Source organism: Notothenia rossii, assembly GCF_949606895.1.
Source record: "Notothenia rossii genome assembly, chromosome: 5".
NCBI lineage: Eukaryota > Metazoa > Chordata > Actinopteri > Perciformes > Nototheniidae > Notothenia > Notothenia rossii.
Window position 1 is genome coordinate 10,305,263 of NC_136903.1, and position 15,333 is coordinate 10,320,595.

Sequence of the window (15,333 nt, forward strand, 5' to 3'; positions counted from 1 at the left end):
TGACTGCAGTAGGGTTTGAACCTGTGCTCCCCTGATCAGAACACCAACGCACTAATCCACTGTGCCACACGCCTCCCCTGCGGCTCAAACCTCATCGGTCTGCTGAAGGTGTTTTATCAATGTTACTTTTTTTTTAAGTGACCAAAGTCTTTTTGTCTTGTGTTTTTTCCTGTTTCTCTACATGTAACTTATGGAATAAAGATTGTGCCAAACATTCCACTTTTGTACCATTTTGAGTGTTTACATTAGATGCTGTGCACAAACACCTCTGTATTTATATAAATGTGTTTGTCTGTAACTGTATGTACAAAGTGTCTGATTACAATGTAATTAATAGATCCAAACTTGTCACCGTGTCATTAAAGCTGTTTATGGTATCATTGTTTCACGTGAGATTAATGATGTTGTAGAAAACACATTTGAGTCAAAACTTTACATTAAGACCAAATTAAAATATTCTGCACGGTTTAGCTTTGTTACCCACAAGTACACTTTAATACCACACATTTTCTAACATGGCATGTTTACACCTGCAGGAGTGTAAAAGGGTATTTTACATGAAAAATACATTTTAATATTATATCTTTTTTGGATTGCAGTAGCAGGGTTATATTTTTCAGTCTGGCTAATTATAACAAGAAGTATGAATGATTATGTCAAACTGAACATGAGGATAATTCACAATATATATTTACATACAGTAAATATTCTGTCCAATCCAAATCCTTTAAAACATTGCTGCAACAAACAACTTCAATAACAATATTAACAATATTATTTCAAACAATTATTATTCAATTCGTGTTTATGTAGTAAGCGTAAAAACATGAAAGTTACCTATGATTTAGAAAAATCTATGAATTAAATTAATGAAAAGTGCCATACATTCTAATACCAGCTTCAAATAAAAATTATTAACATTATCACATAAACATTATTTTTTTTAATTCATGGTTGATTGTCTTTTGATGATTACTGAAATTATATATTAGGTTATCCTTACTTTTATCATTTAAAATGCTATAATAATAATAACAAAATAAATAAATAAACCAAAGCATCTTCTCCTCCATGCAGTGAAGATGTTACGACAGAACAAAGGCCTCAGATTCTCAGCTCCTTGTTTTGACTAATGTCAGTAATTGTCTTTGCTGATAACGAGTTGTCTTTAAGTTTGCTGTTCTCTCAGGGCTTCCTTTGATTCGCTGTCAGCCTATTAGATGACATTTCCTTCTGACTGCCTCTCCACGCTGCGTTCACTGACTGAAAGTTAGCATGGTGCGAGACAACTTCAACAGCTTCACTTATGTGTTGCTTTGATGTGCCGTAGACTCACGGTGAGGCGAGTCAACATCTCCTCAGCGCAGCTCTTCTGACAGCACTTAGTCAACAGCGCTCACAAAGGGTTGGTCTCTGTTCATCTCCTCCTCAGTGAGGATGATGATGCTGTCGCCAGCTGTCCTGTCTTCATCAACTCCTCCTCTGTGTTTTTTATGTCACCAACTTTAATTTAATTAGATATTAATGGTTGGATTTTCTTTACGAATGGCTCAGAATGAATGATTGATTGATACTGTGCTCTCACACAAATAATAGGGGTGTGGATACATGAGAATATATTTATATTTACCGCATCTTAATGGCATCAGTTATAACATAGTTATTTAGTTATATAATTAGAGTATGGAAACTCCAAATATTGAGGAAGGACATAAAATAGCCTTAAATTCTGTTTTTTTTATGCCAAACAATTATATTTAAAGGTCCCATGTCATGGCCATTTCTACTGATCATAATTCCATTGTTGAGGTCTACTAAAATAAATGTATATTGTGCAATTTTCCAAACTCACATTGGTTTCTCATACAGCATCTCTGTATAGTATGTGTATTCACTCTCTGTTCTAAACGGCTTGTTGGAGCTCCTGCCCCCCCCCCCCCTCCCTGTGAGCCCAGTGGCCGTCTGCGAGACAGCGAGACACAGCGAAACTCAGCCCGAAACACACACACACCCGCAGCCTGGCTGGGAGTTTGTGTGTGTGCTCAGGCTGAGTTCCGCGGTGTCTCGCTTTCTCGCCGACCCCACACCAGTGAGCCAGCTCACAGTGTCCCGCTAACGTCACTATACCCGAAAACAATGGAAAAAGAGAAATGTCCAACGAGGCGTTCTGGGGCAGCATAGACAGCTCTTTTCTGTGTTAGAGTTTTACTCGCTACAGGGTGTACTTTGATGGTTTGTGACTCTGCAGACCGTTTACATGCAGAAAAACCTTCATAACACCCAAGGGGACGGGTAATAACCAGAAAAGCATGACATGGGACCTTTAATACAATTCAAAGCATTACTTGTCCTATAGGGGTAAATCCCCCCCTATAGAAATTAATAGTCCTTATTCTGAAAATATGTACACACATGGACAAGGACAGTTCACAACCCGGCTTTCACCTGTTCAACCTGCTTCCCTCCGGCAGGCGCTACAGGTGTATACAATCCAAAACAAACAGACTCAAAGACAGATTTTCCCAAGAGCCATCATTGCTCTTAACACATGAAATCATACCTCTTAATCATCATAAATGTGACTCTGTACATATATACATATATATCATTACTATTATTATTATTATTATTATTATAAATACATACTATTATTATTATTGATTACATTACAGATGTTATTGTTATACTCCTGGAAATAACTACTGCACTTTATTCCTTATTCCTTTATTCCTTATTCCTAAGTATGCTGGGTGTATTTGTGGTCTTATGTTGTGATGTTTTTTTTTTTGATGGCACACTTGAAAGGGAGAAGCATTTATTATCTCATTGTACATGTATAATGACATTAAACGATTCTATTCTATTCTACATACAGTATGTCATTTGAAAGTAAAGAGAATCACATGATTTAATAACTTGTTTTTTTTAATTGTTTTGTAGATGATATGTTTAATCCAGAAATGTCTTTACGTTTTCTTATACCATGTGGGTTGGACCAAATGTTTGAATAAAGGTAAAATTAATAATAAACCATTACTTTTAGCATGAATTATAATTTCACAGAGCAAATTAGTAATTGTCTTTGTTTCCATAGGTTTGTATGTGTGTGTGTGAATTAGAGGGTGAGTGAGCCTGTATACATACAGTTTTCAGCTGACACACTTATGGGGTATGTGTCTCCATTGTGTTAGGTGACTAAAAGCAGAACAGAGAAGGCAACCTGGAGTCACACCAGCAGAACTCAGAGCGGATCTCAGGGATCGGCTGAGAAAGGGAGTGTAATTAAGTTCCTGAACAACAATACACACACAAACATACACACACAGATTGAGAGCAGCTCACAGTCTCCTGAGCGGTGACTCAGCCGGCATGTTGGGTGTTGTTGGAGGTTTCCTGACCTCCCGGACGGTGCTGACAGAAGCAGGACGATGCACAGGGAGCGCGGTTATAAACAGGGAAACAGAGATTAGAGCAGGATGAGTATCAGACATGTTATCTGGAGACCAAGTACCTGAGGACGGGACGGAGGAGCAGAGCAACCCAACTAAAGGCAAGTTTCTGACAAGCTATAAAACAAGCCTATTTTCTTTAAACGTGCACACTCTTGCTCCACTAGTTATTTGTTTTGCTTAACCTTAATAAAAAATTGATGTTATTTATACGGTTGTAGAGCCACTCTTTATCTGTAAAGTTTACCATTTTCATCCCAAAGATATTTAAGCTTTTCAGTGTCGCTGAAAAAACATCCCACTGTTAAAAACCAAGAAACACAATATAAAAATTAAAGAACCATCTTAGTTAATTATTTAAAGTTGAGAAGGCAGGGTTACTCAGAACACATTATATTAATTAGTGATTTTAATAAATGACTACCGTCTCAATGTGGGACAATAAAAGCTAATTGTTCTGAAATGCAGCCTTTTTATGTTGGTGTGGTCAATGGAGTACCTTTTGAGAACTTAGCAGCTAACATGACTTTCTTCTGATGATTCTTAAGGTAGTGCGTCTTTAAAATCAGTGGAGGAAACCCTTCCAGCACGGAACCCTGTGAACAGAGGAAACACCACCCCCCCTGACCTCATCAGCAGTAAGTGGAAACTGTGAGACCGTAGAGCAAACAATACAGCGAGGAAAAATTGAGACTCCTGGAGTACGTGATGTTTGCAAAACAAGGATGTTCATTAAAAAACTGATACAAACGTACCAGTCTGTTTCTACTACTTAAGACCAGATTGATCACAGATTAAATTGGCTTTGTGATAATGTTGACAGACCAGACCACCTCCCCTCTCTGTGCAGCCCAGCCTCAGCCCGCTGCAGCCCGAGGAGCCGAGGCCTCACAGGAGGGGGCGGGGCTTAAGAGGCCTCAGTGTGACCTCCAGAAGCCCACCTGCCCACGATGTGGCCTCACAGCACCGGACCACCGGCTGCTCCGCCCCTCCCAGGACCCCCGGCGACCCCCCCCCTCCCGGCTGCAGGGCCTCTCGGTGCACAGCGGGGGCAGCAGGAGGAGCGGGGGGGTAGGATCACATCCCCCCACTGCTACTCCTACTGGTGAGTGCAATCATGTGCCTTATTTACTTACCGTTTTTAATCGGACTGGAGGATCTGAAATTGATAATAGATAAATTGTCACATTTATCTTGATAACACTATTAACTAAATACTTTGTACTACCTCAGTGCACACGATTTATGTTCTTTATCTGTTTGCAACTTGTATCAATATTCCAATTACTTGTATATAGTCTATTCTGCACTTTTTCTATTCTATTTTATTTACTTGCATCATCTGTTGTATTGTGTTGCACTGTTGGAGGAGCCTGTGACCTAAGATTGTCATAACTACACTGTAGCTAATGTACACATGGCAATAAAAGCCTTGAATCTTATCTTTCTTTTTTATATATACTTTTATACAATTACAGAACATATTTCACCTCTCATCTAGCCTTATGGGAGAATGTGTAACAATGAGAGGGTTTCAACAATTGTGTAAAGCATTGAATCGATTTGTTTCTAAATATTGACTGACTATATTTTGCAAATTTTTGCACGTCTGCACAGCCCTCCACTTTAAAATACAATACACTGTAGTTTGCCATGGCATACAGTATATCGTCATATATTCATTGTCCTAAGTGTTTTAGCTTTTAAGGTTCTTATATTAACATTTTAATTTGGTGTAAACACTTGTCTTTATTCTCTTTTAATACTAAATAGTTTCTTCAAATTACTTATTTGTATTAAAGGTGGGGTAGGTAATTCACTCCAGAAACACTTTTTGGAATGCTCTTAACATCCCGATAGCAATGAATAATATATTAAATGCTTTGACAATAAGTACATACAAATATTTAATCTGTGGAAGCCGTGGCGCTGTAAAAAGCACCACCAATCATCTGAGCCGGCCCGGCTAAAATAACTGGATGGCCTACCTGCCTGTCAGCCTTCCATCTGTGCACACACTTATCTCGTGCCCTCATTGGTCATGTGCGCGTTCGTGTGTGTTGGAGGAGGGGCTCTGTAAGGAAGTGGCCGATTTTTCAAATTCTAGCGCATTCGAGCTGGTTTCTCCATTCTTACACACCCTACCTTTAAGTACTTATTATCTTTATATTTTTGACCTACTATTGCAACTTATTTTCATAGATTGATTATGTTTGCACCACCAGACACCAAATCAAATTCCTTGTATGGGTAAACATACCAGGCAATAAACTTAATTCTGATTCTGAAGATAATCTTGGTGTAAAAAGTTTCCCTTGAACACTTTCAAACTATTGCACTTTCTTCTAGTTGTATCAAAGCGTGCGGTGGGCCACTCCTTGTTTATCCTTGTGTTCATGTTGTTATCTCTATGAAGTTATGCATTAAATCAATACAGTATATCCACACACATTATATTCCTTTTTCATCTGAAAACATATATAGGTATTAGCATAAGTTATGTGCGGGGGTGGATAATTTGAGCGGCTAAGCAGGAAAACGCTGAACCCAACTCCCCAGGGAATACTGCCATCGGCTTTTCATTTACTTCCTTGAGTAAACAGGATAAAACAGCTCCATTTGCATGAGCTCACTCACTCTCTGGTCCTTGTGAGGATGAAAACCGAAGCTGAGTAACAATACAACAGTGGGGATCACGAGAGACGCACCGCAACACACCAGTGGGGTTAATATATGCAATTTCATCTGCACCTAATTGGGGCGGGAGAGCAATTATCTTGTGACAGCTTCTTCCTCGTTGTTGTTCATCACTGGCAGCCTCCGTGGCCTTTCTGATTTTCCCCCGAGGACTGAACGAAGCTCTGTGATTAAGTAAACACAATCACACTTGATCACTGCAGCAGAGTAGTTTCTCTTTTAAGTCGTAGCTGGCACGACAAATAAACATGCAAGAGATTAATTTAGGGTTAATAGAGTCGTTAATCCCTGTTTGTGACGGGGTCTGACAGGCTTTTAGAACACACAGCAGCTCTCTCGTGACCTCAGATGTGAGATTTGTAGGTAAATCAGTTCTCTGTCTCATTTTCTCTCAGCCACAGACTCCTGTTTACAGATGCTGTTGGCGTGTTTGTCGTGCCAGTGCTCAGTGCTGATCCTGGGTCTGTTGGAGGCCTGCTCCTCCTGCCTGCACACCTTCTGCGCCTCCTGCTGCCACGCCTGCGCCCGCTGCTGCTCGGCCATCCAGGAGGCGCCGGTGGAGGAGCTGAACTGCCACGCCCACTGCCACTCGGTGATGTTCGAGTCCTGCTGCGAGCCCACCGAGTTTCTCGAGTTCTGTCTGGAGTGCTGCGACATCTGCCATCGCAGCTAGGACGCCTGAGGACTTGTATATAAGACATTAAAGCCAATGTGGGATTTCTCACTGCAACGAGAATTCAATGGAGCCCTTCAAGTTGTAAAATAAAAACACAATCACCAATTTATCGACTAATTGTTCTTACACCAAATGCTGCTAAAATGAAACTTTTAAGAGTCACTTAGTCTTCGGTCTAAAGACATTACATTTTACTTAGGTGATTCACTCTCTCCTTCAGTAAAGGGAATTTTAAGTACAAAAATTCAAATATTTGTGTTATTATGCTTTTTTAATTTGCGTTCAGTACTGGTATGGAGCTAGGTAGTGATTAGCTTAGCCTAGCATAACATTTCAGAGTAGGCCTAATAAAATAACAAATCCAACTCCCAACACCTTAAGCTCGGAAATGTGCGTATTGTGTTTATTTGAGCCATACAACAACAGAACTGAATCATATATATTTACCAGACTGCCAGTTTCCAATGCTTCCAGTCTATATGCTAAGCTAGGCTAATCACCTCCAACTCCATACTTAAAGATGGGGTAGGTAATTTTGGAGAAACCAGCTCGAGTGCGCTAGAATTTGAAAATACACAGCCGGAAAAAATCTGCCACTTCCTTACAGAGCCCCTCCTCCAACACACACGAACGCGCACATGACCAATGAGGGCACGAGATCAGTTTGTGCACAGATAGAAGGCTGACAGGCAGGTAGGCCATCCAGTTATTTTAGCTGGCCCGGGTCGTGCTTTTTACAGTACTACGGCTTCCACAGATGACCTTTTTTAATGGATTTTTTGTCAAAGCACTTCAGATATTCATTGCTATCGGGATGTTAAGAGCATTCCATGGAATATAACAAGTGTATCTCGAGCCGGTTTCTCAAACTTACCTACCCCACCTTTAACATGAATAGTTTGACATTTTGGGAAATATGTGAAATAAGTTTGCAGAGAGTAGGATAAGGAAGTGTGATAGCAATCTTACTTCACCATTAAATATGAAGCTACATCCGGGTACCAGTTAAACTGTTAACCTATTTTTTTTAAGCTAACTTCCCCTCACTCCGACCGGTGTTAATGTGCTTATCGAACTCTCTCTGCAAGACGGTGCAAAAATATTGTATATTCAAAAAAATGTATTTATCATCTGTGCATCTGTGTATTCTCAGATCATTGTCAACACAATGACTATAGATATATCATTTATATCTATAGTGTTTAATCATTTGTCAAACGGATTAAACACAATAAAGCTAAGGGCTTACTGTGGATACAATATTCAGGTTATATTCTTCAGAAAAAAAGTGTTTTGTTTGTACATCAAGTTGCATTTAATGAATTTGACCCGGGAAGACCCTGAACGAGAGGGCTTCACCTCTTTGCTCAGTTTTGTTCGGGTTCTTATGTTATCAGATCGCAGGTTTGACTTCTCCCTGCGCAGCTCTTTGCAGCTGAGGAACAAGGCGACAGAAAACGTGTCAGCTCTCTCTTGAATCCCTTTTCATATTTGTCACATAAAGCACTTAGAACATAAAAGGATGCTTATTCTCTCCAGATGTTGGAAGATTGAAGCTGGCTCCTTTAAAGTCGCCGTGAGAGATGACAGCAGAGAGGCACAGTAAACAGCCAAAAATAAAACAAAGCGGCGATAAAGACGACGCTGTCAATCTGTTCGGGCGAGCCAAGAGGCTCATTTAAATCATGTTAGAGCGAGTAAATCGAATTTAAGTATCTCTTTTGCCCACAACACATTTGGATTCTGCTGGTGACAAGAAACAGCGCTGACGTCCAATTTAGAGCATGGCGAGCACACAGCAACAAATAAACACTCAGGTTTTGTCCCCCTCAATTTGTTTTACCCTTTCCCCGCTGCTGATGTCTACTTCCATAGATAACAGACAGCGGATAGTGTCAGAGTCAATTCAGAACCTATATGTTAAAGATGGATGTATGTATTTGCACTAAAATGTTGATTTGAAGTCAAAACAATGATACGTAAGTGACAGGACATCACTTTCCATTGTATTGTGGTAAAACAAAAACAACAAACGAGCCTATTAGTTACAAGAAGTTGATAACATGTTGGTTTGTTATTGATTCGACAAAATAACCAAACTGTTTTGTTGATAGATAAATCAATTCAGTAAAGTTTTAATTAAAAAAAAGTACTAGTATTGCACAGTTCACCTTCCTATTGAATTTGAATTTATATTCATCTTTAGATTTTAGATAATCATTTGTAAATGTAAAACCAATTAGCAGACAAATTAATAATGAATAATACAAATCCTTTGTTTGAACCTTGTGTACTTTTTTAAAAATAATTTAAAAATAAGAAACTATTGATATAGAAGTATACATTATGGAATTAGGTTACGAGTTTTGAAAAACATTTAAAAAGAAAATAATGTATTATTAATAATTAATATTAATGACGAGACAGCTAGTATCTGAAGTTCCCCATTTATAGTTTTGTTGGTAAATTGGTATGTTTTAAAAGTGTTTGGCATGTTATATTATATTTTTCACAATTAAAAACGTTTAATTGCTCTGTGTTTTTGACGCTTCAAGTCTTTTTTGGGCCAACAAAAAGTATTTGAAACACTAACTACAATAGTCCCCTAATATAGCCCATCACGCTGGGAAATATGATTTAAGTTTAAATGACCAGTTAGGTGAATAAATAAAGATAACATTTTGGTTTCTGGTCGACATTTCTGTCAACTGCATCTGTTTTGATACGGCTTTAAACATGTCTGACATTTCTTATATTGTTATTTAGTGTCATGCTTTCATTGGGCGTCAGTCAGAGTATGTGAGATGCACATACCATGGCAGTGATATTTATAAATAAAGTGGCCTGTTTAGTTGACAAACCGACACCTTGTTTTTTCTCATCAGTTGTCGGACTGGCAGTCTGAGATAAGAGGGCTGGGCATCACTGATGATTATGACCCACCCAGTGAGGAGCCGTTTGTTTTAAACCTGAGCTGCTTTTCAAAAACAACCCTTTCAACACTTTTTTTTTTATTCAGCATCTGTCTATTTGTATTCTCTCCCGCCTCCAAAGCTTCATGACAACAGTTGTAACCTCCTCAATCAAAACACGGTTTACGTGTAGTGTATGAAGTGGCGTCTATTGAAAGAAAAAAAGGGGAAATAATAACACCTAATAGTCAGTCTGTCAGATGTGCCCATCTTCTGTAAAGGAAACAAAAATAAATGTAACCAGATTTGAATATCTAACATTTGAGTCTGACGCAGAGAGGACGGATCAAAGGGAAGAGAGACACACCAGAGGGGGGCAATCATAAACACATTGTCTCATTTTAATAAGTGAGGGGAATGCTTTCTAAACCAGCGCATATCATCGATGTGTTTTGGAGTGCGAGAGGAAGGGGGGGGTAAAGTGAAGTACATCAAAACATAGCTAATGAGGGCTGGGTTAAAAATGGCTGTGCATGAAATATTGATGGCAGGATACCTGGAATCTAAAGAATGTTCTGCACACAATAACAGGGTCACTTCTAAACATATACTTTTCTTCCACAGCTCAAAGCGATTTAATAAGCAAATATTTTACTGTTATTTCATCAAACTCACCTGTTCAGTCAGATCCTCGGTAATCTATAGATTTTCACTTGTAAAAAGCTTTTGTTTCAGTTCATTTAAGACGTGTTGTAAATTATTGACTGTATTTTTATTTTAGTAATGTGATATTTGTATAATAACTAACATATTTAATAATCAGACATGCATGTTTTAACATTTATTATAGTGGAGATAGTCCAGTATTACTAGTTATTATGCTTAATGGCAGGGAAGGATCACTTTGGAAATATATACTGCAATTGTTTTAGATATCACTTTTTCTATCCAATGTCATTATTCAATTAAAGTTTGTTTTAATTCATCTTTAAAGTGTATTTAAAGGTCCCATGTCATGGCCATTTCTACTGATCATATTTCCATTGTTGAGGTCTACTAAAATAAATGTATGTTGTGCAATTGTCCAAACTCACATTGGTTTCTCATACAGCATCTCTGTATAGTATGTGTATTCACTCTCTGTAGTAAACGGCTTGTTGGAGCTCCCCCCCCCCTCCCTGTGAGCCCAGTGGCCGTCTGCGACACAGCGAGACACAGCGAAACCCAGCCCCAAATACACACACACCCGCAGCCTGGCTGGGAGTTTGTGTGTGTGCCCAGGCTGAGATCCACGTTGTCTCGCTGGGTCGCCGACCCCACACCAGTGAGCCAGCTCACGGTGTCCCGCTCATCGCAGCAGCGAGCCTCGCAACGTCCCGCCGAGTGTGTGTGTGTGTGTGTGTGTGTGTGTGTGTGTGTGTGTGTGTGTGTGTGTGTGTGTGTGTGTGTGTGTGTGAGGAAGGCATAAAAACCTTCATAACACACAAGGGGACGGGTAATAACCGGAAAAGCACAACGTGGGACCTTTAAAACAATGTGCCTCAGAAAGCCGATGTCCCGTGATTGATTTGATACGTTTAAGGTTTCGTTTCCTTCTTTTCCTTTGTTTGTTGAATATCATATCTCGACATGTATTTTATGTATGTATGTTCTTTCGTGGTTAACGGCCCCTCCAGGATAAACAGCTCACTCAAGTTCAGGGTTTTGTCATTTTAGTATTTAATTACATCTTTAGAATCTTCTGTTATTTACAGGCGTCATAAATGTATATGTATTTTTTTTACAGTATTTATGAATGATGAAAAAAAAAAAAAACTAACAAAAACAAAAAAAGTGTGTTTCACTTTTTAGTGGTCCGAAAAGCAAGACAACACAAATCTGAAATTAGAGTTACACAAATGTAGTCACCCTGTTTCAGCCAGAGAGCATTCCAGCTCGTCTTATTCAAGTATATCATGTTCATACAAAAATATGAATGAATAAATAATTATTAACACAATACTCCAATGAGTCTAATAAAGTAAGACCAAGACAGATATTGCACCATTTGATGGCACGTACCAAATGTAATATCTTGGCAAGATTATTAATGATGCAAACATCAAATACTTAACATTTAGCAACCAATATTCACAAATAAAAATCAAAACCGTGTATATATATATATATTGTGCTAATATAAACCAAAGAGTAACAGATGAAACAGAAGGAACAAATACTTTTGAGGTTCTCTCTTAGTGTACCCATCAATGATGTATATATATTCATATGACTCATGCCCTTTGCTCCTGAGTGGTTAAGTGCAATGTGCATTATGTTAGCTTCTTCCATATGAGAAAGGAGAGTGAATACGTAGAAAGTGGGATTATGGTGTTTTATGAAAGGGCAGTGGCTTTGGCCTTCTGTTCATACAGTCAGAATTTGACGGGTTTTTTTTTGGCTAAAATGTCCGCGAGCAGCAGTGATGACGATGATGTGTGTTCAGATCATGTTGTTCTTCTTCAGTACCTCTAAGTACTGCTGCGTGGCCCTGCTGACGGGGTCCAGCTCCACCCGCGAGGCCGAGCCCACCGGGGACATCCGGGCTGAAGCTACGTCCAGCTCTGCTGAGGCTGAGGAGAGAGAGACAGAGAGGGAGAGAGAGAGGGAGAGAGAGAGGGAGAGAGAGACAGAGAGAAAGACAGAGAGAGACAGAGAGAGAGAGAGAGAGAGAGGGAGACAGAGAGAGACAGAGAGGGAGAGAGAGAGGGAGAGAGACAGAGAGAGAGAGAGACACAGAGGGAGAGAGAGAGACAGAGAGAGAGGGAGACAGAGAGAGAGGGAGACAGAGAGAGACAGAGAGGGAGAGAGAGGGAGACAGAGAGAGAGACAGAGAGAGAGACAGAGAGGGAGAGAGAGAGACAGAGAGAGGCAGAGAGAGACAGAGAGACAGAGAGAGAAGGAGACAGAGAGAGACAGAGAGGGAGAGAGAGAGGGAGAAAGAGAGGGACAGAGACAGAGAGAGAGGGAGAGAGAGAGACAGAGAGGGAGAGAGAGAGACAGAGAGGGAGATAGAGAGGGAGAGAGAGACAGACAGAGAGAGAGGAAGACAGAGAGAGACAGAGACAGAGACAGAGAGAGAGAGAGAGAGAGACAGAGACAGAGACAGAGACAGAGACAGAGACAGAGAGAGAGAGAGAGAGACAGTGTCAGAATTCATTGATTTTGCAATGGGAGGATTTACATTATGATAACAGCAGAAGTATAGTGGAGATAAAGTCAAGAGAATAGACTTACATATTTAAAAACATTTTTTTTTAAGTAGGCAAATGTTATTAATAATAAAAAACACAATAAGTAAAAAACAATAGCAGATAAATACACCATAGTACAAATAACTAGCAGTATTATTTTGTGTGACCAGATAAGTTTCCAGAGGAAGCTGGGACTGTTACAGATTGCAAATACATTGCATTTTGTTTTAATAACCCGAGTGAGCAGCAGCTACAAGTCAAATACTGCTAGCATCAAATTAATTCAATCAGAATCCGAAATACTTAAACAATCCCAGGGAGAAATGTGTTTTGGTGACAGTTGTTGCATTAGAGAAGCAATACAAATACATGTTATAATATAAGAAGTGAGAATGCAAACTAAACAAGATGTGTAAACATAATAATTAAAGCCAAATATAAAATATCCCCAATAAACTTATGAAAGACTTTATTAGGAGCTGAGATTAGGGCCATGTTTCCAGCTTCAGTGAACTCACCGTTGTTTAATTCCTTTGATATGTTTCTATCCAACTCGCTCTGCATCTGGAAACAAAAGAAGCAAAGTTCAGTTAGATGAAGATGTTGAGAGATAAAACGAAACACATTTTTTCACACGTTTAAAATAAAAAAGACAAAGAAGCAAGGATGATATTTTACAACAAAACACAATACCATGGGAAATGGCAAATGGCATGTGGATGCTTTGAGAGCAGGGTTAGGCAATAAACAGATTATATGTTAATATTACATTAAATATTGTCTAAGTTTCTGGATGTCATAATATAACAGTGTTGTATTTTCCTGCTTTTAAAAGTTGCAATCCAGTGAAGTGATTGCATTTCTTTAATTTACCAGACTGTTCTAACGGCTCTATTATTTGCCTTAGCCCACTTAGCCATTACATCAAGCCCCCAGGAAGTGCGGAAAATATTCGTTGTGGCCAAACGGCGGTACTACACTTCCGTATCAGTTTTTCCCATTGACTAACATTGGGAAAGAGACCTATGTAAATCATTGGATAATTTTTTTTTAGCTAAATAAACTAGCCAGTATGAACATTTGTATAGCCCTTATTAAAATAATTCGGTCCTGAAGTTGTAAAATGTGCTAATAACGTTATTCTGAGACTTATTTTCCTCGGCATCATAAACGCGGATCTAACCCACGGGACCGCGCCGCCCGACACGTTCATGTGACGTGTTCAGTACTACATGAGATTTAGCTTTACCCATGGATGCACAATAAAAACGGATTATATGATTATAATTTATATGAATACTTTCGTGACGTTTCGCTCTCTCAAAAGTTGGGCCATTTTGTTTTCATGCCCCAATGAGCAACTCTCATAGGAATGAAGGAGGCCCCGCCTCCCACGCTGTATCCAGTTCTTATTATACATCCATGCCTTATATGCACAGAACTGATGAATATTGATCAAACATTATATTAAAAAGCACCAATTCTAATAAAACAATTTGGTAAAAAAAAAAAGCGATATCTGTATCTTCTACCCAGCCCTATTGGATGGTGAAGAAAAAACACTGCAAAACAAATCATGACTAGTTTGTAAAACACAGCAGGAAATGCCAAGCATGCACGCTCTGCTTTAGGGTAAGTGGAGTTTCTGCCCTTAAGAAGGCAATTCCTGAAAGATGAAGAAGGGGAAAGCTCTGCGATAATAAGGACCAATGTGATTTAAAACACATTTGTGACCTGCTCCATCTAAATCAGTCGCATTGACCCGAAGACACATTTTGAGTTATATACACTGTTGGAAAGAGGAGATTCCTAGCTTTTCTAATGATATCAGGATTGTTGTTGTACTCCAAATATTAAGCAACCGAGTCATCATTTTGAGAAAAAGGCCTTCAAAGTTTCCTCTTCTCTGGAATCCATCGATCTGATTGATTATTAGCGGCTAATAAATGACCAAAGTAGAACGGAGGAAACATATTTGAGTTTGTTTTACTGGTCTGGGGGAAGCTCGTAAGTGTGTGTGTGTGTGTGTGTGTGTTTGTGTGTGTATTTTTGTGCGTTTGCGTTTGTTTCCCGGAGAAAACACTCACGAGAAACGCCGGCTGTGTTTATGCCTGCTGTGACGTCAAGTTACTCCGTTCTCCGCTTGTAATTATGCCGTCACAAGCTTCAAAGTTGTATTATCATCTGAATTTGCAGAAACAAGTTTAATATTCTGAAAGCCAAGACTTTGTTTATTTGAAATCAGATGAAAACAAACTGTAACAGACCCTGCCGTGTTATCTATGATCACTATACGCCTTTACTTCATAATGTCAGCCGGAGGGAGGGGAAGCGGCGCTGCGGAAGAGCCGAGTGAGAGCTGTCAT

The 15,333-nt window shown here is 39.3% G+C and overlaps 2 protein-coding genes across 9 annotated transcripts in view; one reads left to right on the forward strand and one right to left on the reverse strand.

Moving 5' to 3' along the window:
• The first annotated feature begins 2,576 nt into the window (after nt 1–2,576).
• LOC307039867 (uncharacterized protein) lies at nt 2,577–7,275 on the forward strand. Its single transcript, XM_079682299.1, has 4 exons — nt 2,577–3,554; nt 4,002–4,087; nt 4,300–4,554; nt 6,542–7,275. Exons 1-4 carry the CDS (start codon nt 3,490–3,492, stop codon nt 6,817–6,819), a joined length of 684 nt encoding a protein of 227 aa, XP_079538425.1. The 5' UTR covers nt 2,577–3,489; the 3' UTR covers nt 6,820–7,275.
• Nucleotides 7,276–11,456: 4,181 nt separating this feature from the next.
• Nucleotides 11,457–15,333, reverse strand: part of ankrd26 (ankyrin repeat domain containing 26) — a 35,603-nt gene continuing 31,726 nt past the window's right edge. For 6 of the 8 annotated variants that reach the window (XM_079679898.1, XM_079679901.1, XM_079679900.1 and 3 more), the window contains 2 exons: nt 13,486–13,531; nt 11,458–12,346 (listed from right to left, as the gene is read on the reverse strand). In XM_079679898.1, the coding sequence (XP_079536024.1) occupies nt 12,216–12,346; nt 13,486–13,531 (177 nt within the window). In that variant the 3' untranslated portion in view covers nt 11,458–12,215. Of the gene's footprint in view, nt 12,347–13,485; nt 13,532–15,333 lie in introns of all 8 variants that reach the window. The other 2 variants (XM_079679897.1, XM_079679903.1) reach the window with 2 other exon arrangements.

Bases quoted from the DNA above. Each gene is read 5' to 3' on its own strand.
- LOC307039867 (XM_079682299.1), top strand. From the start codon at position 3,490: ATGTTATCTGGAGACCAAGTACCTGAGGACGGGACGGAGGAGCAGAGC. The intron at 3,555-4,001 runs GTTTCTGACAAG...TTCTTAAGGTAG, and splicing joins AGCAACCCAACTAAAGGCAA to TGCGTCTTTAAAATCAGTGG. The intron at 4,555-6,541 runs GTGAGTGCAATC...ATTTTCTCTCAG, and splicing joins CCCCACTGCTACTCCTACTG to CCACAGACTCCTGTTTACAG.